The sequence below is a fragment of the Pagrus pagrus genome (genome assembly GCF_965226575.1).
Source record: "Pagrus pagrus genome assembly, chromosome: 8".
Taxonomy (NCBI): Eukaryota; Metazoa; Chordata; class Actinopteri; order Spariformes; family Sparidae; genus Pagrus; species Pagrus pagrus.
This window is the reverse complement of record NC_140192.1, coordinates 1,680,508-1,704,582: the sequence shown is the minus strand read 5'-3', so window position 1 is coordinate 1,704,582 and position 24,075 is coordinate 1,680,508. Positions and strand designations below refer to the sequence as shown.

At 43.2% G+C, this 24,075-nt stretch overlaps 1 protein-coding gene across 1 annotated transcript in view; it reads left to right on the top strand.

The window, feature by feature from the left end:
* The first annotated feature begins 456 nt into the window (after positions 1 to 456).
* Positions 457 to 24,075, top strand: part of LOC311261859 (uncharacterized protein) — a 34,073-nt gene continuing 10,454 nt past the window's right edge. The window contains exons 1-7 of the mRNA XM_084360872.1: positions 457 to 710; positions 909 to 993; positions 4,888 to 4,981; positions 7,454 to 8,766; positions 8,866 to 8,956; positions 10,594 to 13,515; positions 13,670 to 13,795. Of these exons, the coding sequence (XP_084216998.1) occupies positions 7,469 to 8,766; positions 8,866 to 8,956; positions 10,594 to 13,515; positions 13,670 to 13,795 (4,437 nt within the window). The 5' untranslated portion in view covers positions 457 to 710; positions 909 to 993; positions 4,888 to 4,981; positions 7,454 to 7,468. The remainder of the gene's footprint in view (positions 711 to 908; positions 994 to 4,887; positions 4,982 to 7,453; positions 8,767 to 8,865; positions 8,957 to 10,593; positions 13,516 to 13,669; positions 13,796 to 24,075) is intronic.

The following is a 24,075-nucleotide window of genomic DNA, read 5'->3' as shown; positions in this document are numbered from 1 at the left end:
CATCTGCAATCAAATTAAAAACCAAAACCAAAACACTGATTTGGATAACTGCCGACCCATACAGTATACAGGCCTACGTCTGTTTAATTTACTTCTGATGCTTAATACATTTTATATCAGATACTTTTAGACTTTACTCAAGTTCTATGCTAATGGGTGACTTTCACTTTTACCAGAGTAATATTTTAACATGATATCTTTACTTTTACTCAAGTATGTGTTTATAACACTGCTATAATCAAATACAAATGTTTTTAAATGTAATCTGGGTTTAGTATAGTGACTGATCTGATTATGTAATGAATTCATTGATTAAATCTGACAAATGTATATTCATGAATACATTAATGTGCCTGCTTCTTCTTCAATAACACACATGTAATCTGACATCAGTGCCTTTAATGTTCATGTTACATTTTATTTTGAAGGTAATATCCGGTTCTCGCTCTCGAGCGCGCGCTCATTGACGCTCGTGCGGGTTCTGACCAGTCAGGCGGCTCGTGTCGTCCCGCCTGTCAACAACAGTGCAACCTGAGCCGGGACGGGCAGCCCGAGGCTAGCTGAGGGAAACCAGCTAAGTTAGCCGCTCTGCTAGCCGCTGCAGTAACTAGCTGTCACGGCTCGGTATCAGTCCGCTCGGTCGGATCGATTTATCGTGTTCGAAGTTGTTTCGACGAGAGGAGAAGACGCTGGAGCGACTTTCCCGTCCGGTGAGTCGACTTGTCTCCGCTCGTTGGGCTCAAACGTCCAGCTTCACGCACTGTTTCCATTTTGTGAGTTCTTCAGTCGTTAGCTTGCGGCTGTTAGCAGCGAGCCGCCGTGAAAGTCTCGGACACACTGAACTCTGCGGGTCTCTGACTGCGTCACGCTCGTTCAACACTTGTGCTCACTTCTTTGGGGCTTTAAAGGTCCGAGCAGGCGAAGTGTCTTCACTCCGGACCCGTCTCCTGCTGAACAGAACCCGGGTACCGTCCACGATCTGAGGCGGCGGAGGTGAGCAGGACAGGTGGAGGAGGAGGGACACTTGTTGCAGATGAGCTGGGGGCAGACTGGTTTTAATGGGGACCACTAATGTAGAACATAAATACACGAAGCTCCGTTAATTATTAAGAGTCTGCTGCTGTTAAATAAATAAACATAAGTGATCTTTATAAATGTATATTAATTTATAACCTCACTGTAAAGAGTTCGTTCCTCAGGTGCTCTGGTCCTGTTTGACCTGTTCATGACTTATAAAACCACAAAGTAGGTTAATTATTGTTACACCTGTCTCTTCCTTTAATACAAGTTATTTTGGAGGTGATTCTGGAATAAATGTTAAATACTTTTAATTCTCAGTAAACATTTTCCAGCTTTAATAACAGATGTTAGAAACAGTTTTATCCGGATGTTAATGTTATTTTAATTCTTCATCTTATTTTGTGACTGACAACACACCTCCAGTCGACAGGTGTATGAAGGGTAGATGTTGTTAAAATTAACTTTACCATATTTTTTAATTAAAATATAATTAAAAGTGACTTAACTCTCAATATAAAACTGTTACCCATCAGTTAAATATATTTAATGCATGGAAATAAACGCAATATAACTTTTGATAGAAAACTTCTCCCCATTATGTGTGTTACATTATTTAAGTTGATACCTGTTGAGGGTTTATTCTGCCAATTGAACCTATATTTAGATCAAATCTGAAGACTGTAAATGTTACTTCTAATGTTGCTGTTTTAATAAGCGATTCATGTGTAAATTACATTTTAATTTGAAATATAAAACACATAAAAGGTGGAATCAATATAGGCAGAATAAACCCTTTAGTGCGTCGCATCACGTCTGCTGGAGTAGACAGATGTAAAAATGTTAGTAAAGTCTTATTCAGTGGAAATATATATATATTACCTGTCTGTTATTCTGAGAATAAGAGGATATAACAGTTTTTACAGGTACTTCTCCACTTTATTTTTATATACATTATTTGACAGGTAAAACACAGGTAGGCACTGTGACATCTAATTTAACAAATGCAACAGATTGAATGTATAGAGGCTTCAGTGTGTGGCTGATTTGTCCCTGGTCACAACGATCTAAAATAAACCTAAAACCTTTCAATAAAACAGACATCGATGAGCAGACAACAGAGACAGTGATCGCAATGATGACTGAAACTAATTACCAAGATCAGACAACAGGAAAATAAAAGATAATAAATGCCTGAATGCTTTGAGATCAGTTTATGATTTACTTCAGATTTATGATGCTTTATCTTAAAATGATAAAGAGATAAAAAGATAATAATCAACTGGGATTGTGGATGAGGCTTTGTGGACCCACCAGCTGGTAGTTGGGACATTATACTAAATATCTGTCTACTGTAGTTCACATCATGCATCAAAGGGTTAACTGTTAATAGACCTGTTATTAACTTCTTTTTGATGGCAAGAAAACCTGAAAACCACGTCCTCATTAGCATCGATGTCTTGGATGACGGCCTCAGACGTTGCTCTGTCAGTTTGCATGTTTAATGACTGTAATTCAAAGCTTTGTAGTCGACTGTGTGAGAGTTCACTCACTCAGCAGAGGCTGTACTTCTTCTTTTAGGCGTTAATAGGCGAGTTGACGTGATCTTGTCTATTGTCTATGAAAGGAAACGTCCTGTGTGTAACTGGCTCAACCAGGTTACTGACTCCACATCTTTGTGTGTAACATAAAGCACAACAAACATTGTGTTGCCTGCCCTCTGCCCTGCTCTCCTCCTGCCTCTGCTTCCTGCTACACATCAAAGACACTGCTGCTTCCTACGGATGCAAAGCGTTCAACATATACATGGTGTTAGGAGGACGACAGACTTCTGCCCTCTTGACTTGTGTTGTAATGAGTTTTCTGTCTGAGGCTGTAAAAGGCAGACACTTTCCTAAATCCCCGCTGCGCTCCTCAACCCACCATCAGTGAATGTTTAGCATTCCAGCTTAGCGAAGGCGTTTCCTGTCAACATCTGAAGTTCAAGTTTTCAACTCTTCCTTCTCAGTTAGCTGAGCACAAGTCTGTGTGTTTCCTCGGTATCGTCCTGTTTCCTTTTCTTTCCACGTTCCTTTCTTTTATACAGTGAATTCATGGATAGAAATTAATCAGATCCTCAGTAAGGAAAAGAAACTTATCAGTAAACTCATCAGTTGATGCACAGAGAAAGACAAAGATCACACAGAGTCATTCAACTGAACTGTTTACAGTGTTGATAGTTGGGCTGCGACTAACAATCATTTTCTTTGCTGATTGTTTCGATCAGTTAGTTGTCTGGTCGGTAAAATGTGGTGACGAGGACGTCCTCAAATGTCTTGTTTTGTCCACAACCCAAAGATATTCAGTTTACTGTCCTAGAGGAGGAAAGACACATTTAACAAGCTGCATTCAGAATTTTGACATTTTGTTCCTCAAACTGATTAATCGACATTCAAAATAGTTGGTGATTAATAAAATAATTGAAAACTACTCAATTATTTGACAAATCGTTGCAGCTGCGGCACCAACGCTGGTTTTATTGTTCATCGATGAATCATATCATCGCTTCAAATGAGGAAGTTTTGTAGATCAGACGTCTCAGGAGGTTGAAAGCTGACTGTTATCAAACCATGCACATGTTCTTATCTACGGTATTTAACGATACTGTGTTTGTGTTTTTAAAAACATATTTCAAGTTTATTTCAAGGTTTAATGTCTTTGAGGACGTTATATCTTGTAAAATTAGAAGTAGGGCTCTAAACTCACAATCATTCTTATGATTAATAATGATTAAGCTGTCGATTCATTTCTCGATTAGTTGTTTGGTCTATAAAATGTTGAAAAATGTGGATCACCTCTCACAAAGATGACGTCCTCAGATGTCTTGTTTTGTCCACCACACAGCTCCAGGGTGTGAATAGTTTGGTTGCACTTGCGCCCACAAATCTGTCAACCGCGACTAATCATTGGTTGCACCGGTGCGCCGAATATTCATTTAATCATTTAGTTTATATTTCTTGTTGCACGTGCATTTGCACCTTTATTCCTGTTAACGATTTTTAAATAGTGTGTTAATTATGATATCTTTGGTTGCACACGCACCCAAAACAGGTGCGTCTGAGATTAATATGATTTGTCTTTGAGGTTATTTCAGTTTCCTGTTGTGCTGCGATTTAAAGGAGACGTGTTTCTGTTGATGTTCAGGTCTATAATTTTATTTTGGGTAACGACTAGAATACTTTCACATGCTTTAAGTTTCAGGAGCTTTGTTTTCTGTGGGAGAGAGGAGCGTCTGTCGGTGTGGACTTTGACCTTTTTAATTTCCAAGATCTTTTACATGCACAAGAACATAAAACACTCAGAAAGGTTGAGGAGCACCAGTGTGAAAAGTGAGTCTGCAGCCGCAACAACCCAAATATATTCTTGATAGTTTATTGTCATTGAGGAGGAAAGAGACCAGAGATTGTTCGCATTTAACAAGCTGGAATCAGAGAAATTAGACTTTATTTACTTTAAAAAGCTCTCAAACACAGTGATTGATTAATAGCTGCCAGACGAATCGTTCACAGATTGGATTTACATGTGAGTGAGTGACAGCCGGTGAGAGTGATCGTGGAAACAATGCAAATATAAGAACAGGAGAAGATTTTCAGTTAACGATTTTCCTCGTGCCTTTTTCTTGTTTCTTCTGTCTGGAGGTGAGAGGGTGTGACTGTGTACTCAGTCTGTCTGTAAATATCATCATCTGTCTGTTAGGAGGCGTGAGAACATCTCAGTGAAGACGTATTTCCTCTGAAGCTCTGCTGTGATTTGAGGAGTGTAAAGCTTGTGCGCTGTGTTGACACAGTGTGTGTGTGTGTGTGTGTGTGTGTGTGTGTGTGTTCCTCTCAGACTCCTTCACCTCCTTCCTCCTGTGTGATATGACATCGCTGCTCGGTTACAACAGAAGCCAGAGCTCCACGGCAGACGGTCGACATCCGGTCAGGTAGGATATGCCGAGCTTGTTCGCAGCACTTTGATCCAGCATGTCTCGGTTCTGTTCCTCGCTCTGAGGAGCGACAAATCTCAACACGGCAACATGTGGAAATGATTATCAGCTGTGAGGAAGGAGCCTCTTAAAGGGCTAACACACGAGCGCTTCAGTTCAGATGTTCTCTTTCTGTTTATCTCTGCGGCTACAGAAACAACTGATTATCGTCATCGTGTGTCAGATGAACTCCAGTTATCTCGCATTTATCACGGAGCCTCCTTCACATTGTAGATAAACAAGTTCCTGAATGGGAGGAGCCGACTGTCGGCAGAGGAATCCCTCATTTAGTGTCAGAGCCTGATTTGCCTGCGTTACTACATGAAAAAGAAAACAGTGACATTGTTCAGCTGTCCGGCCCTTCGCCTGTCTCAGGATCAGGCTTAAAGCTACACAGTCCTGACCACTGCAGCACCAGAAACACATTTACATACGTCAGTGTGATGGATTACAGCTGGTTATGAGGAGGGATGTGACTACTTTTACTTTTATAGATAGCTGGCTATCTTTACAATCGTTTATCGGTTAATCATTAATAATACTTGTAGGATGTTGGAAGACTGTTTTAAGAACTGACTGGGTCTATGTTCGGTGCAAAAACAGAGGAGGCTACACGAGAAGAAAAGATCAAGTAAACACCAAGTTAGATGATTGATAAACTCAATAACACAAAATAATGATGTCATCTTAATAAATTAATGTGTTTAATTAACAAACTTAAATTGTACGTCCATCTGAGGCAGTAAATGTACCGATCCCAGCTTCAATACGTCATTTTATGGTAAATGCTGAACATTGTCTGTAAAGATGAAACAACATCGTATAACATATGTAGTATAACACCTTTTCTTACTTGCGAGTGTCATAAAAACACCCAGTGGAAGAGTAAACAAAGTATGAAGCCAAACACAACTATAGAATATGTAAAAATAAAGGAAACACATTTAAATAGTCGTCAGACAAAGCATTGTAACCTGAGCTCACCACTGACACAACTGAACTGAACAACATGAAGCTGCTGCTGAAACAATGGCCCTTTATCACTTCATTTTCATATGTCAATACAGAGGAAATGGGAGTAATTGATAATGTAAATTATTACTGCATCATATTTTTAGTCTCACCAGCTTAAGGCTCCTGCTGTCGTGCATGTGGGACACTGGAGCGATGTTGCTTTTTCTGCTATTATAAAACACAAAGTCTGCTTTGAGGAAATTCTAGATATTAATTTATAAATAAAAATAGTAGATAGAGAGACCTCCAGTGTGACTTAATGTTTAATTCACAAAATGAACTAACGTTATCAGCAAAATGTGAGGAAAGAACAGCGTAATGTCTCTGTTCTGTGTTACAGAGATGTCTTCTGAACTTAGCATGCTAACCAGCTAGCCCCAGCCCGTCCTGTCTCCTAACACCGCTGTAGCTCCAGAGGTGATGGAGGTCTGATAGCCCTGTAATTTCAGATTCAGCCAGTTCACTGCTTGTCACAAAATGTTACGAAAGGAAATATTCGACGCCTATTTTTTAACTTAACAGAAAAATGCGTCCGTCTGAATTCAAGGTTCTCTCTTTTACTGAGCGAAGACGAACTTAATCGCCTCGTTTACTCATCGTCAAACACGCTTCATTCAAACTGGACACAAACTGAATCAAAGTCACAGTGTTGGTTTGTCTCCACAATCACCTCTGGTTCAGTCCAAATACATCATCAGTTCACAGAGTACGATGTGAAAATATTCTGGCTCTACACGCCGCTGCTGATGTCGCCTGCCGTGTCTTCTCGTCCCTAGAGTCATAGTCCTGGTGTCCACTAACTTCAGACTGACCTCAGGCGATCTCAGTAGTTCCAAGGCTAACTGAGCTACTTGCTAACAGCAGCTAGTATAGAGTAGTATAGAGTATAGTGAGCAGCAGGTAGCGGCTATGCTGGTATTTTGGATCTACAAACTCCAACTTTTAATAGGTCTTTATCTCAGCAGACATTTTGACTTTGACAACATCAACAAGGTCTCTGTTCTTGTCTGTTAGCCATGACAGTCTGACAACACCACAACTATCATTCACTGAATTATTCACACCTGAGCTTTTTGTACTGTGACATGTCAAAACACGTTTCATGAAACAGGTCTGTCAGTGTGACGACAGATTGATTAACCATTTAATCCCTTGTTCAGCTCTCAACACATGTGCTTTAACGTACGAGAGTGATCCATGAGCTTGTGTAAATATCTGTCTCAGCCAGGTGTATGATTGTGCTGCAGACACTCCCAACACAAAGTCCACAGTTAGGGTTAGATAGACTGAGAGCCAGGAGGCTGATTATGGCTTTGATTTTGCATGATGTTGTGCTGTGGTTGAGCACATCAATAATAAAAATGACCAAAGATCAGTTTGTGTTTGGTTAGTCTGAGCAGAACGTTGTCTTTACAGGTGCTGTTGAAGAGGATGGCTGCGGAGGTGGAGGTTCAGACTGGGGAGGTGGGGAGGACGGTGGTGGGAGGACGACTTCACCTGAGCCCCCTGACGGACGCCAGCAACAGCCTCATTGAGATCCCTTCCATCACCCAGTCCCATATCATCACTCCAGAGCCCAACAAACCGGTCCCAGGCCCCAAACCACGGCTCACTCCTAAACCTTTCGCTGTGGAGAGAAACGCTACTATTAAGCCCATAGTTGCCCCAAAGCCCCAACCCAAACCTCGACCAGAGTCCACTCGCCCTGCTGGATACAAACCAGAGCCTCCATGCAGCCCAAAACCACAGCAACCAGCTGCTACTGGCAAACCCAGGACGGTTTCATCCAACCCCAGCCGACCTGCCTCTACCTCCTTTAAAACATCTAATAAGTTGACGAGTGGACAAACAACCAAGCCGGTAGCCCAACCATTCAAACCAGCACCTTCTCTGGACCTTGGAGACCCCAGTAAACCCAGCCCTCCGGCTCCAACCGAGAGGCAGAAACCTGCTGCATCAGGCTTGGCCTATTCCAAGAGCCTCAGACAGCTTCCAGCAGCAGAGTGGTCAGGCACCACTAAAAGGGAAGACGAGAAGGGACAATTGGCATCTGGCAAAAGTGGGCCCTCCATCACCAGAGCCAAGTCCATGGGTTTCCTGGCTCACGTCGGGCAGGAGGAAGAAGAAAAGGAAAAGGCTAAACCTGAGGCAGCAGTGCAGATGCGGCCACAGCCCAGAGGCTCCAGGCCCAGACCAGTATCTGCCATTTTCCCCGACAGTCCAACCAAGACAGAAACACCAGTTCCTTCCCCTCGCTGGACCGGGAGACGACCACTTTCAGCTGACCTCACTTCTAAATTTGAGTCTATCGGTCTCTCCCTGCACCGTAAAAATGCAACAGCAGATACTAAGGAGAACACTCCCGAGGAGAAGGCCCTACCGCAGAAGAAAGAGCCGGAGAAAACCACATCACAAAGTACTGAAGGTGTAGCTAAGCCTGCCGTCTCAGACCAAAGCAACAAAAAGACAGAAGAAGTGACGGTGACGGTGAAAGAGACGGAAGAGGACAGGCGTACAGGCAGCATCAAGTCGAGGATCAGTCTCCTCCTCGACTCCTCCTCTCCTGCATCCGATCTTCACTCTCCAGGGCAGCCGGTCCCTGAAAACGAACCAGCAGTGGGTGTTAAACAGCTCATCAAGCAGCTGACGGAGGACACGACACCGACTCAGAGCCCTGTTGTGAAACCACCTCTGAGGCCCCGCCCACTGCCCCTCGACCTGACTAAAAGGTAAGCGCTGCTCTTCATGTCTCTGCCGCATGCTTTTGTCCCATGTCTTTGTTCGATTGTCATGCATGGCTTTTGTCTCGTGTGATGTATGTTCTTCAGGTTTTCATCCGAGAGGTCACCTGACCTTGGCAGTGTTTCCCTCAGTGAGGCAACAGACCGCCATGACATCAGCAAAGATCCTCAGAGGAGGGTAAGAGGGAGGGAGAGCGTCTGAGGCACTGGTTTCTGTTGAACTACAGCTGAGTGATGGGAATAACCTTTGACTTTCTATCCTTTTTTCTTGTCCTCTCTTACAAAACTCAGTAGAGCGCATACCTCTGCAAGACCCGACAGTCCCCTTTAATTCAAACAAGCCTAATCCAATATCAATATATTTAAATCAGATAGATCTGGATTTGTATTTAAATCTGCATCTGATTATAGTCACTCACAAATACCAGCTGCCTAATTACGCCTGATTGTTTTCATCGAGATAAGAGATATTAATGAAAATGCCAAAAGAAGTCCTTTCTCGCAATGTTAAAGAAAGTGAGAAAGAACATTTCTGATTTAAGCCAAAAGTTAATGGGGTCTGTTCTGGGCTGCGACCCATCCTGCATCCAAGTTTCATGAAAATCCGTTGAGCAGTTTTTGTGTTATCCTGCTGACAAACCAACCAACAGACAGACACGGATGGAAACACAACCTCCTCGGTGGAGGTAAAAGACACCAAGAGAAAACTTTAGGATTGATGAGAGGTTTGGGGGTCCGCCCTGAGAAATTGAACCATTGTTACCTCCACCAAGGAGGTTATGTTTTCACCTGTGTCCATTTGTTGGGTGGTTTGTCCTCAGGATTTTTCACACTGACCAAAAAACACCCACTTACCCCTGCTAACATCTGGCTTTGTGTGCACTGTGAATGTCTATAATCAGGATTTACTCCCGGGTCAATTAATCCTGCTGTAGTCGTGGGTATTTATCACCTACGGGTCGGCTGTGATGTGAGCACGCTGATTTACTCTCATTTCAGGCCGCGGTGCTGTGACACGTGTTGAAGTTGAGGCTGTTGGCTTGTTAATATTTTCCAGCCGTCTCTGTATTTAGACAGACACAAGTGGACATTGATAATACACTGATGGAAAGCAGACAATCTTTTTTTACCTGTAAAATGAAATGAAAGTAAAATGAAATCAAAGGAAAAGTCTTTTTCTACAACTAAGCAACCGACCACCAGTATATTATCTTTCTTCCTGTTTACACCTGAGCAGGCCCAGTGTACGTGAAGTGTCATATGATACGTGTTTTCAGGTGTGTTAGTATGGGTGGAGATTACCCTGTTAAAACCCTGTTTTAAAAATCCCCATGTACTTTCGCATGCGGCCTGAGAGTGCTTACACTTTACAGTCAGTGTGTTTGTCTGCGTTTAGACGGACATTTTCCTGGTGGAAATGGGGCAGTGCAACAAAAACAATCGTCACTGCTATAGTTGTACAAAGCTGTGAAACCTAAGACAGCCGGCACATGAATCATCCCCGGTGGCTGCTGGTTATGAAACACACAAAGATGAGATGACTGGGAAAAGGTCAACACAGAGAGGCTTTGATTACCACCTCTGCACCACACCCACTGTTATGAGGCCAACATGAACAAGGGGACACCGCTTCTGCGCTGACAGTCGCTCATTCAATCACTTCAACTCCTTTGTGTGCTCTACTTTCTCCTGTTAAGTCACATTCGCTCTGAGTTTTAAAAGCTTTTTATTCCTCCCAGATGATCTGAATGAAAGTTCACTAGATAAATTGCTTTGAGCACTTAACAACTTCAGTGTATCTCTGACTTTTCTCAGATTGAAGAGTCAGCTTTCAGCCCCAGTGACCAGAGGACATTTGTGGATTTCAAAGATTCCCAAGAGCAGCTCAAAAAGGCGTCCACACCTGAAGGGCCTGAGGCGGGACAGACGTTTGGTGCCTCTTCCAAGGAAACAGGCGACATACAGACAGTGAGAGCATCCCTGTTTGAAAATGTTGTGGAGAGGCACAGTGTGCTGATGATGGACGAGAGCAAAGCTGGAAGCAAGGTCAAGGATTCCCTCAGCAGCCCGTCATTTAAGAGAGGAAGCAGTGAGGATGAGGGAACTCTGGTCACTGCCACCTACAAAGAGCCCATGTCTCCGTCAAGCCCTCTGCGGGTGGTGCATGCCTTTGACACTGTGCAGGCGGTGGAGGAAAACAGGGCGGTGAGTGAGAACATCCCGTCAGCTCAGCGGGAGGATAAGGCCATGACGCTACGCACCAGGCGCTCAGAGGGGAGCCGGCCGGTACCAGAGAGGACGGTTGAGCCAGCTTCGGTTGTGACGCCAGAACATCAGCCACGATATCTGAGAGTGGGAGCCTTGCAGAAGTGGACCACAGCAGGGCTCGAACAAGGGGCCAGTGTGGATAAAGGCATGCCAAAGGAAGCAGGAAGGGAAGTGGCTTTGGACAAAGACAGACAGAGAGAGGTAGAACAGGAGGAAATGGCTGCAGCACCCAAACGTTTAAAGATGCTCCAGGGAGAAGAACAGGCGAAACCCAGGGCGACCTACTTTGCTTTGACTGGACAAATGCAGGAGCCGTCCTCTCCTGTCGATGTAGGAGCAAGCATAGGGGACTCTATACTGGGCAGCTCTCAAGGGAAGGCTCTTCCAGTAAGAAGGAATACATCGTTAGATGAAGCTTTTGGAAAATCTTCTCAAGATCTGGTTGAGGAGTTGATGAAGAAGGGCCACATGTCACACGGGGAGATCAGATCAGAGGGACCGACGAAAGAGGAGATGATGGAAGTGGAAAAGAAAAGGGTACTAAAGAAGGAGGCAGAGAGACAGAAGGCAAAACTGAAAGAGCTTGAGAGGGAAAAACAGAGGCAGCTGGAAATAGAGAGAGAAGCACATTTAGAGTTTGAACGAATGAAGGAGAGGGAGATACAACGGGAATTTGAAAGGCAGAGACAGAAAGCCTTCGAGAAGGAGAAACAGGAGTTTGAGGAGAAACAACGAGCGCTGGAACGGCAGAGACAGATAGAGCTTGAAAAACAGAAGCTGCAAGAATTAGAGAGAGAGAACCTGGAAAGAGAAAGGCAACGGCAACTCGAGAAAGAGAAACGACGAGAACTGGAGAGACAGAGAAAGATTGAAAAAGAGAAACAGCGAGAGCAGGAAAGGGAGAGACAGCGTGAACAGGAGAGGCAAAGACAAAGGGAGGAAGAGAGGCAGAGAGAGCTGGACAAGGAGAGACAGCTGCTGGAAATCCAGAAGGAGAAACAGAGACTGGCAGAACTAGAGAGAATGAAAGAGCTGGAGAGACAACAGCTCCTAGAGTTTCAAAAACAGAAGCAGAAAGAGAAGGAGAGGCAGCAGATCCTGGAGCTGGAGAAGCAGAGACTCAGAGAGAAGAAGGAGAGAGAGGAGGCAGAGAAGATCAGACAGATGGCGTTAGAACAGGAGATGTTGAGAATAAAAGAGCTGGAGAAAGAAAGGGAAAGACAACGGGAGATGGAGAAGGAGCGCCAGAAAGAGATCGAGAGGGAAAAACAAAAAGAGCTGGAGAGACAGAGACAAAGAGACTTAGAGAGGGAGAGACAGAGACGGCTAGATCTCGAGAGACAGGAATTAGAAAACCAGCAACTGAGACAACGAGAGCTGGAGAAGGAAAAGCAGAGGAAGGAGGAGATAGAGAGGATTAAAGAGATGGAGAGACGACAGCTCCTGGAGTTTGAGAAACAAAAGCAGGCAGAGAGAGCAAGACAACAAGTCCTGGAGATGGAGAAACGGCGACTGAGGGAGAAGATGGAGAGGGAGAAGATGGAGAGGGAGAGGATGGAGAGGGAGAGGATGGAGAGGGAGAAGATGGAGAGGGAGAAGATGGAGAGGGAGAGGATGGAGAGGGAGAGGATGGAGAGGGAGAAGATGGAGAGGGAGAGGATGGAGAGGGAGAAGATGGAGAGGGAGAAGATGGAGAGGGAGAGGATGGAGAGGGAGAGGATGGAGAGGGAGGAGGTGGAGAAAATGAGACAGGTCGCCAAACAGCAAGAAGCTGAGAGGCAGCGACTGAAGGAGAAGCAGAAGAAAGAGGAGCAGGAGAGGGCGAGGCTGGAGTCGACTCCTCTCAGGACGAAAGTGGTCGATCTGGACTCTGTGCTCCGAAGTGACCCGTTTCCCAAAGCCGCTCCTCAGCGTAGTGACCTTTCAACGCGATGGAAAGAGCCGTCTCCAAGAGCAGAAGAGCCCTACAAACCTGCCATCCTCGACATCGACCTCTTCACATCGCAGGCTCAGCTCTCCCCCAGTAAAGACTTGTTTCCTGTTCCTGGTGTTCAGAGTGTAGACACTGGGTTATTACAGCCTGAGAGAGATATCAGCTGGAAGGTACCAGCACAGACCTCAGTAGGTTTCACAAGCCCAGTATGGACGACGTCTCCTCAGGACCCGTGGGAGCTGCGACCTGTCGAGATGTCCGTGGACCAACCTGTGGCTGAACTCAGAAAACAGTCCGTCAAACTGAGCCCAGAGCAGTTCCTCCTCAGGCAGGAGGAGCGGACTGTGGCTCCACAGAGGCCTCGGTCTGCTGGGTTCGATGAGATGCTACACTTGGTCCCTTTTCCCGGGCCAGAGGTCGGAGGCTCTGCAGGTGGAGTCTCTCCTGGTGGAGAGCAGATCTGGGTCCCCAGAGTGCCTCATCCTCCAGACAGCAGGGCTGAGGTCCAGAACCACAGGAGGTCACAGGGGTCTCAGGTGAGTCAGAGACATCATGATTTACAGACAGTGTCAGAGTTGACACATGTACTGCTGCAGTGCCCACATTGTTCCTCCGCCTCCAGAAGTAAATTCATGTAGATGCTGTTGTGATAAAGATGAGGAGTTGACTCTGGTCCCTGTGTGTTGTTAGGAGCTGAACAGGATGCGGTCTCGCAGCGTGTCCCGGCGATCAGCCCCGTCAGCCAGCGCCGTGGAGGTAAGCCTGTCCAGGATGAGGAGTCGCAGCGCCCACAGAGAGCAGGACCACCAGAGCTGGGTGAGTCCGACTGCAGAAACAGTAAAACTGACCGACTGTGAGCTCTTTATCGCAATCACTGTTTTCAGTTCCCACACGGCTCTGTGGAGGGAAATCTGTCTGTACTGGAGTTTGTGTTGTGAGTGTCACCAATGTTTGTGTGTCTTTAAAGTTCCCAGGAGACAGCTACTGGAGTGTTATTTGCTCCGGCATAGTTACATCTTTCCTGTAAAAACATGATTGGCGTTTATAGTAGCGCTGAATCTGCAGACTCTCCCCAAACCGGTAGCTTCCAGTGAGCATGGCCGGACTGGGGCTGACGACAGTTAATTCAGTACTGAAGTGGTTTTCTTGCTGGGTTTGGCTCATGATACAGCTAACTGAGCTAACTAGCTACATTTGCAGCAGTTAGCAGTTACTTGAGCTACAAAGCTAGTGCTATCTGTCCATCAGGAAAACAATCAATAAATGTGTGTGTGTGTGTGTGTGTGTGTGTGTGTGTGTGTGTGTGTGTGTGTGTGTGTGTGTGTGTGTGTGTGTGTTGTAGACAGACAGTGGGTAGAGGTGGAATGCAGTTAGTTGACTGAAGGCTGAACGCTGTCAGCTCAATGCTCAGGTAGTAAAGTGTCAGTGACTAATGTTGTTGGCCTCCTCGACTCACCTCCACCCATCCAACGTCACGCTCCAGGAAAGTGACGACCAAACAGCTTCTCAGGCCTGTAATTCAGGATTGGATTAGTCAAATGGTTAATGAGTACATGCTCTCACTGCTCCTTTATCAGAAGGCTGTCAGCAGCGAAGTGAAGTGAAGTGATCGTATGTCCTGCAGCCAGACACACACACAGTATTTGTGTGACTGCTCCTCGATGCTGATCGGTTATTCCTGTTATTTCTAACTTTTAAGCTTTTGGTTCACACGTGTCGTCATTTATGCAACGGTACACTTTACGTTTACACACACATCCTCCAGATCTAATCAGGTACAGTGTTTATCAGATTCATTTGGCTCCTTGACATTGAGGCTGTAATTGTCGGCCCAGGTTGAAGGTCTACACCTGGAACCCAGAAGTACAGTACTTTGTGTGTCATAATTACACTCTGCTGTGAGACAGAGCTCTGATTAAAGCTCTATGAATTCAAGATCACTACCGCCATCTAGTGGCTGTGCTTCAGTCTGTCAGAGTGGTCTCAATGATGTGGTCAGTACTCAGTGTTGTTTGGTTTGAAAGTATCTGAGTCACAGTCATCTGAAGGCCGCTGGTGCTAAAGATATACTAAAACAATGTGATGTTAAATTAAAGTCTGTGAAATAACACTGAAGAAGAGTTTGAATTTGACTTTATTAACCCTCTGTGTGATCACAGGGGGGATCACTTTTTATTAAAGACATTTAGAATTGAAACACCTGCGCTTACAGTTGTACTTCTTTATACAGTAGTAGCAGTAAATCAAAATGTACTTTGGATTTGTACTTAAACATCGCTAGACTCATGAAGTAATCAGATTTTTACGAAGAGCAACACGTACAAGGAACTTGGCTATTTTAGATGTTTCTATGTACCTGAGATGTACCAGTCGAAGTGTTGCCTCCTTGGCTCGTCGGCACCAAAAATAATTGTTGGTTAAATGTAATTATTACTTTAATAATTGACGTCTGTCATCACGTTATCATTGCATTTTAAATTTTCAGACGGTCCTTGAACTAACCATGTACTGTGAGCTCTTCCCTTAGTAAATGTAACCAAAAATCACTTTATTCTGTATTTCTCATTTAAAAATTTGCCAAAAAGAAGACGTTTGTTGAAACTTGTACGTTTTTGTTCCTGGATTCCTTCTGTAAAATAAATAATCCAAGAAATGTAGTTTTTAATATTATTTTATGTGTTATATTGCACAAGAGACAGTTAGTTCTCTGCAGAACTTAGATATTACTCATAAAGAAATGAGTCAACATTGAGCAAAAATGTGTCTAGTCACTTTTTTATAAAGCGAACATCTCTGACTGACATCGATACATTATTTCATACGCAGCCACTCAGTTAAGTTGATTGGAAAAACAAAATGGATCACACACATCTTTTTTTTTGTGATTTAGTGAATTTATCATAAATCATCAGGTCTTCTGCACAAATAAAGGATCAATAAAAGCTGGTTATCTCCCTGTTATTCTTGAATATTGGAATCTGTTTTAACCACTGACATGATCTATGTTTGATGCAAAATCAGCAGTTAAAAGAGGATAAAGTAAGTTATTTAAACTTAATAACACAAAATAATGGCTTCATTTTAATTTCAGAGCTTGTGTCTGTCACTATTCAACAAAATCAAAAACATATTGAGGCTATTTAATGGCTAAAATGTAATAAAATCATTTTGTATAGACTGACTTTATATTTTTTATATTTAACTTAAATGAATTATCCCAGTATTTTGTATTTGATTTGATATATATGATAAATTATAATATTCACTTGATAATTTGTACTTTTTGAGGCGTTTGTATCTTTGATTGTCCGTTAATACATTTTGACTCAGTTGAATTTTTAACGCTGATTAGTCGCTTCATGATTAATCATTTACCTCCCTGGTCTTATAGTATATGTTATATATTTTTTCAGACAGTATTTGATCTGATAGATTAAATATTGAATGTATCTTGAGCAAACACGTGATTAATAAATGTGGCCGAGAATTTACTGTAATGAAAATCCAGCCGTGTCAGCAGATATCAGATGTGATTCGTGGCTTGTGTTTCCCGGCAGCCTTGCCTCGGACTCAGATGAGATAATAGTTGTGGTGCGTGGTGACATCATTGGTTTAAGTTGTGAGGCTGCTGCCTGCTGATTGGGGCAGAGCAGCGATGGCCACCGGGTTGACGGCTGTGTTGTACGTGTGGTCCTGCTGCCTGACTCCACACTGCCTCTGGGTGAGTGACCACAAGACTCTCTGTATTATAGATATTTCTCTGTGAGACGACCTCTTGTGATAAAATACAGCATGTAGATATTTAAACTGTATCGACTGTAGCTACATCCTGTATCGTCTCCTCTGTGGCTGCTGGATGAGCGTCAGGCTGAGGCTGCGCACAGATTGATGATGTCAGCAGAAGAGGGGAAGTGATGAGCAGTCCTGAGTCACTCCCAGGAGATATTAGGGAAATTAGGAGCAGCAGTAATACAGATAATGTGATAGAAAATGTCTCGGATACTTTATGTTGTTCCAGTTTTAAAATCAGTTTAGGGAATATTTCCAACGAGGAAACTTAACTCTCTCATCTAGACTAAGATGAGTGGAGCTGCAACGAGAATGAAAATGAATCGGCAACTTTTTGGATAATCGATTGATCGTTTCAGTCGTTCCAGAAGTGTTGAACATTGTTTGTTTCCAGCGTCTTAAACGAGAGGATTTCTGCTTTTCTTTGACATTAAATGAAGAGTTTTTAGGTTTTGGACAATAGAAGATATTTGAAGCCGTCAGTTTTTGTGATGAGCGTTCACAAATTTTCAGACAATGTTCAGTTTAAACGATAAATCTATTAATCGTGAAAATGATTGGCAGAAGAATTGATAATTAAAAAAGCTAGGTTACGCAGCCACTCAAAACAAAATGGATCGCCAACTATTTTGATAAGCAATTAATCGTTTTTGTCATTTTTCAAGCAAAAAAGCCAAAGATTAGCTTGTTCCAGCTTCTTCAATGTGAGGATTTCTGCTTTTCTTTGTAATTTTCGACAGTTAAAGAAGAGTTTTTGGGGTTTTGGACTGTTGGTTGGACAAAAGAAGCATTTTGAAGACGTCATCCTCTCTTCTAGACAGATAAATTGATAATTAACACGTCATTTGCAGCCCAAAATGTGCGTTTGATGATGAATGTGTACATGTTTGACCAATATAAAAACGCCTGGATAACTGAAGAGCAATTTATTTTGAGTAAGGCTGCAAGAAATTATTATTTTCTGGATTTATTATTAATCAACATTTTCTTTCGACTGACTCATTAAATAATTGGCAAATTCTCCCGCTGTAAGTTTGAGGATTATCTCAATTTAATTATCATCTAAAGAAGACATAATATTAGTAAAATAATAATGTATATTTGCTACAGCGACGTAATAATCCTGCTGTCACCTTTATTATGTTTAATATGAGTAATTAAGTGACAAAAGAGGCGGCCATTTTCTGCTGAGGACGTGAGAGAGGTCAGCTAGTTTGTGTTCTGTTGGAAACTGAGACGCTCACAGCAGATCTGCCTGCAGCACTTCAAAGACAAGGTAATCAGATTACCTGTAGGGGGCATATGTGCACAGGGATTCAGCCTTTATGAGCGCCTCTGTCCCAGTTTGCTCAGAGGTTAAGTCTCTGCTGTATGGAGCCGGTGAGCGACTTCAGCGACCTGTTCAAGTGTCAGGAAGTTGGACGTGTTTCGTTTTGTTTGTGGAGTCCGACTCTGATTTAAACAAACACTCGCTGGACGCTGGTGATTGTTGCTGACGAGCTGGTTAATGAGCCACACCTGTCTTTTTCACTCTTCTCTCTCATGCATGTCTAATCCATCTATTTATAGCCTCCTCTTTAACATGATCATGCACTTGTGCTCATTCCTCTCTGATGATATCACTGTGTCATCCCCGGTTTCTCTCCAGCTTTCTGTTTTGGATTGAGACGAGCAGCACATTTACATTTTATTCCCCTGCCGCTCTGCTCTGACACTTCTCGTCTTGCCCTGCGACTGAATGAGGCTGTAGCACCGCAGGACATATATCACCCTCCCCTCTCCCTCCCGCTCTGGATCAGGGACCTCCCATTCTCCCTCTCTCTCTCCCTCTCTGTGCCACACTCCCTCTCTCTCCACCCAGTTTCTCCTTGACGGTGAGTCCTGTAGCGCTGCGTACAGAGAGCAGCACTGCTGACGCATTTTCTCCTACCTGCCCGTACCTGCAGAAAAAGGCGAGGAGGGGAACATTTTCTCTTTGGATTTGACTTCCCCACCACAGTGTTTGCTCTGTTGGGCACTGTGTTGGTGGTGTTGGTTTCTTTATGGAATGACTACAGCACCCGCCGCCCTGCACCATTTGTCCTTTTTGACTCGGGCACCGTGGGAATGTAGCCTCGTTGGATGGATGGATTTCTCAACTTTATACCTCGGCCTTGTTTTGGAGGAAACTCATCATCAGCAGCTGTGGGAGAGCTGTCAGGTCGGGTGTTACTGAGGCTGGGATCAGGAGAGAGAAGCTTACACCTGGGTTAAATAAACAATTGGCAACATATGTGATATAGATAAGTTATCATATAGATAACTGAATGTTGTGCCAAACGTAAACGGTATGTTGAGGATGTGGTCGTCACTTCTGTTCCTGATTAGTTGCTTGTTCTGAAACATGGCTGAGAAACCTGTTGGTGGACAGCGCAGCAGTTTTTCGGGCTGTCTTACAGAGTAGTGTCCAGCATAACTAATAGTAAGTGTTGGCCTTACGTAACCTTTATACACCCTTTTGGTTTGTGCCAAGCATATCATAGCTAGCATATCTCGTGTGCATCGAAATAGACATTAGAAAGCTTCACGATTCACTCGAGGCCGACAGCCTGGAGCCTCGAGAGTGATGAGTTGAAACAGAGTCCTGACGGCTCCGCTGGGACTGCACTGCAGAAGAGCAACTGAGCAGAGGCTCCGTCCTGTAACGGTCAGGTTATCTGCGCTGCAGTGCTGCGAGCAGCAGACACCAACATCATCACAGTGTTGTTCTCTCTCTGTCACCTTCATCACTGCTGCAGTATCGACCCAGCAGCACACATCGGTGGATACCTCGGACACTCTCCCAGGAGTCACTAGACTCTGATAGTCACTAGCTCCGTTCACAGACTCTGACGCAGCACGTCTCACCAGTCATGGAGTATTTGGGGGACAAGCTGTCAGTGGCTCACTCTCACATGACAGGATGGGTGGGAAATGTCCGTCGCTCCTTTAACGGAGCGTTCAACCTTCTGTCCAGTTCGGTGGAAAGAGGAGGCCGAGGAGAGGACGGGACCGGGGACTTCAAGAGAACCAACTCCTTACGCTCGCTGGCGTCCCGCAGCAGGGAGTCCATCCGCAGGTTCTCGCTGCGCAGCCAGCAACGCCTGTCCTTACGCCGACGCACAGCGCCCAACACCCCCACTGCTGTAAGACAACACACACACCAGGACCACCTTTCACCACTCATACTATCACAAACTATAAACAGAAGTATTGAGCAGGCACCAGTGTGATTCATCAGTTTAACTGACCAGCAGAGTCAGTGATGACCATGACTGGCAGGCGATTTGTTTATTTTTGACAGGCGTCTCCCCTCTCGTTGCTAGATTATTTCATCCTCCTTATTCCTCACCCCAGTGATACCTTGCATCTGTGTATTTGTCTGACTCTGCAACATTTGTGTGTTTCTCCCTTTCGAGCCTGATGCGACGTGAGCGTGTTTTGGATGATGTTGTCACTTTCAAGACGTGACTGAAGAAACACATTGTGATTCATGAGTCAACATTAGAGCAACAAGCCAAAGCTTTAAGCTCTTAAACAGCTTTTGTGTCAAGTTTCTATCAGCTCCAGAGGCTGAGAAATTAAGGTTTTAGTGAAAGTTTTTCATAAAACCCTCAGTTTTTAGGAGATTTAATGCTTTAGGTTTTAGTATGCAGTTTTAATGTGAGCCCTAGGTCTTGAGTTGACGAATATATAGATTTGATCGGCTGAGTAGTGTTTATTTTGTCAAAATGTAAAAATTCTAGATAAGTTATTAGATATTTGACCGGGTCAGGATGGTGTCTGTGTCCGGACCTGGACACGAGATGGAGAGAGGCAGCAGGTTAACATCAGGGATGGTGCTTACCTGCCAACGTTAGGCGAGAGTAATATCACCTTAAATTCATATCTCACAGTAAAATAAATATAAAAAACAAACTGTAGAAACGGAAACATTCCCTTTTGATTCGTGTCACTGTCAAATCCGGAGATTAACGAGAGAAGTTACTGCTCTGGGGCACGTCGGTACGCAGCACACCCAAAAATCGGGATGGTGGCGTCCCCCCCTCGTCCCAGCTCAGATCGCCCACTGACTATATCGTCATGCTCAGCAGCATTTCCTAAACATCTGTTGAAGTTATATAAAGCACAAGTGGAATTCAAGTCATTTTGCAGAAATGTCCGTGCACTTCTGTAACGTCTCTGTTAACAGCTGCTCCTTCGTCAACTATTTGGTGTCAAGCCAAACATGTCAGGAACTCATCCATCTGCCCCACTGCTGCGTCTCATCTATCTTTTATACGTTTTCATTACTTCATCATCTTAAATTGTCCTTGGCACGATGCAAACCTCACTTTATCTGTCTCGCTTTGTTTAACAAAGCTGTTGTTGTACAAGGTCGCCCATCATGTCGTAGACCGTTTGTAGTTTTAGTAACAGAATGAGGAAAAAACATTGGATTCCTGTGAAATTGTAATATAGCAGTTGTATTTCCTGACAACTAAACAATTGAGAAAGACAGAATCTGTTTCTTTGGCTTCTTATCACTTGTCTGACATCCTGACACCCAGCCGGCTCTGAGCTCCACGTAAAGGACAGATTTAGAAACCCATGTAGGGAAACGTATACGTTACAGTGAAGTCGGTCCTATCTTTAGGTTACGCCTGTTTGCCGACCTGCCGTGCAACACCTCATGAGTCACAACTGCTAAAGATAAGAGGTGTTTTCATGACGTCCGATGTGTTGACGTGATTTAGTTTTAAGCTTCACAAGCTGTGGTTGTGCTCTCTGGGAGCAGCGAGCCTCTCGTCAGGGCCGGTGATCAGTGGATGAAGGATAATAAGAGGTCAGTGATGGTTGGACAAGGTAACAGTAGGACAACATATTTGTCTCTGGGTCCAAAGTTGTTCGAACAACTGCGACCAATACTTGCGTGTTTTGGTGTGGAAATGATTTAAAACTTACCAAAAAATGTGTGATCGGTCCAGTAGCAGTAGTAATCACCTCAGCTGTCAGCCACGACCAGGCTGTCAAAGTTACGTCCACTAAAAGCACTTGTTTTTGCCTCTGACAGGCTGAGGTTGTTACTCTAAGTGTCTGACATCATTATCCTTCTCGAGGAGAAGCCTCACTCTGAAGTCTCCAGAGGTGAGTTGTTGCAGGAAGACGACGGTCAGACTTGGAGTTTGGAGTTCAGCAAGAATTTATTTCCAAAGCGATGACTGAGACGACAACAAACACCAACTCACCTCCTGATATTTCAGAGTGAGACTTCTCCTTGAACGAGACTCGTGTTTCTGATGGCAAAAAGGATCTTATTATTTAACACAACAGCCTCTCTCTGTAGGAATCGTTTCCAAAATGATGTCAGTCAAACATGTGAAGATAGAGCCCAGGTTTAAACATACGGGAATTCCCCTTTAAAGCGTTGAGTGCAACATACCTGCGGATTCTGGTTTGTATCCAATCAGAAGTGTCTCTCCTGTGGCTCTGATGTGTGAGACCACAGTCTGGTGTTTGGCCGTCGTTCAGCAGGTAATGAGAGTCTTGAGGTGTGACAGTTGGAGGGGATACAAGTTTTTTCCTGGCTTGTGTGCTTTTTGCATGACATCACTAATGAGACCAGCTAATTAGAGCACTTTGAAGTTCTTAGTTATCAATCAATCAATCAGTCAATCTTCATTTATACTAATTTTTAGGTTTACAGTGACATCCAGTTAAAAGAAACAAATGTAAAGGTAAGAAAATAAAAGCAGTCAGTAAAAAGTGGTTTTAAGTTGAATAATTTGATAAAAAATTAAAGTGATTAAGATGTAAAATAACACTCAGTTACGTAAAAGACCTAAAACCTTGCAGATTATGCGAGATAATTAAATGTATCAAGTTTATTAAATGGCCAAAAGATATTAATTGTATTAAGAGGATTAATTTTGATTAGGTGCTACATTTTGTTGCAGGAGTCTGGAGCATTTATTACCTATATTTCCATATTTTGATGCTTTTTCATCGTTTGAGTTTATTGTTATCGAACCTCACCGGGAACTGATCAGTTGGCAATCCCTGATATTTTACCGCTTGGTGCTGTACAGTAAGTTGAGATAAGATAAAAACTTTATTGATCCCGCTCTGGTGAAGTTCAAGAGTCGGCAGAGAGAAACCAGATATTATAATAGATACAATAAAATAATTGAAAGTAAAATAAAAATACAAACTAAAAGAGTATTTTATTTTGTTCCAAGAGTCTGGTGCACTTTTTACTTATATAAACATACTTTGATGCTTTTTCATCATGTGAGTTTATTGTTACAGACTTACTGTGAATTGCTGAGTTGGCACTCCCTGATGAGGCTATACGATAAGATAGAAACTTTATTGATCCCACACCGGTGAATTTAATTGTTACAGCAGGTCAAGAGTCGGCGGAGAGGACGAAAGAAGTATTAAGTATAAAAAGAATCAAGTCACTGATGATCTGAAGGATTTTACAAGATGTCACGTCGACCAGACTTCACGAGTGCGGCTGCAACGTTTGTGATTTTCTAAATATGATCTCAGAAAAAATGATATGATGCATTTATTATTATCTTATCAGTTTCGATGACCCTCAAACTGTAGGAATGAAAACAGAAAGTTTTTAGGTTGAACAAAAGTTTTGATATAATTTCATGAAATATTATCAGGCGACGATTTAAACATTTCATGGCACGATTATCCAATCTAACATGATTACGTTTCACGATATTAATCCCGATAATAAATAAATAAATAAATAGTCACCTATTTATTTAACCTTTATTTCAGCAGGGAGTCCTGACCAAGAGAGCAGCATACAGAGTTTCACATTAAGGTACAAATGATTGAATCAAATATTCTTAAATAGCTTTTTTTTTGTGATTTAGTGAATTTATCATAAATCATCAGGTCTTCCTGCGCAAATAAAGGATCAATAAAAGCTGGTTACCTCCCTGTTGTTCTTTAATATTGGAATCTGTGGTATTCACACACATCAGATTTAAATGTTGTGGAGGGAACAAGCCTTCGACCACGCTGACGTCAGGCTCAGCCAATCAGAGCCAGTTGTTTTATTGTTGGAGGAACAGTGTGATGTGATTCAGGACAAAATGAGATTTATCGCTGAGTAACGTAACTAAAATATCAGGGTAAATGTGTAAATGCTGCAGTAGTATATAGTTTATGTGTAGGCATGTAACTGGAGTATATTGCATTAACCCTGTGCGTGTGCACTGAACAACACAACTTCCAATTAATTGATTTAAGACTCAAAAATCAAAAACTCATGTTGGCGAAAA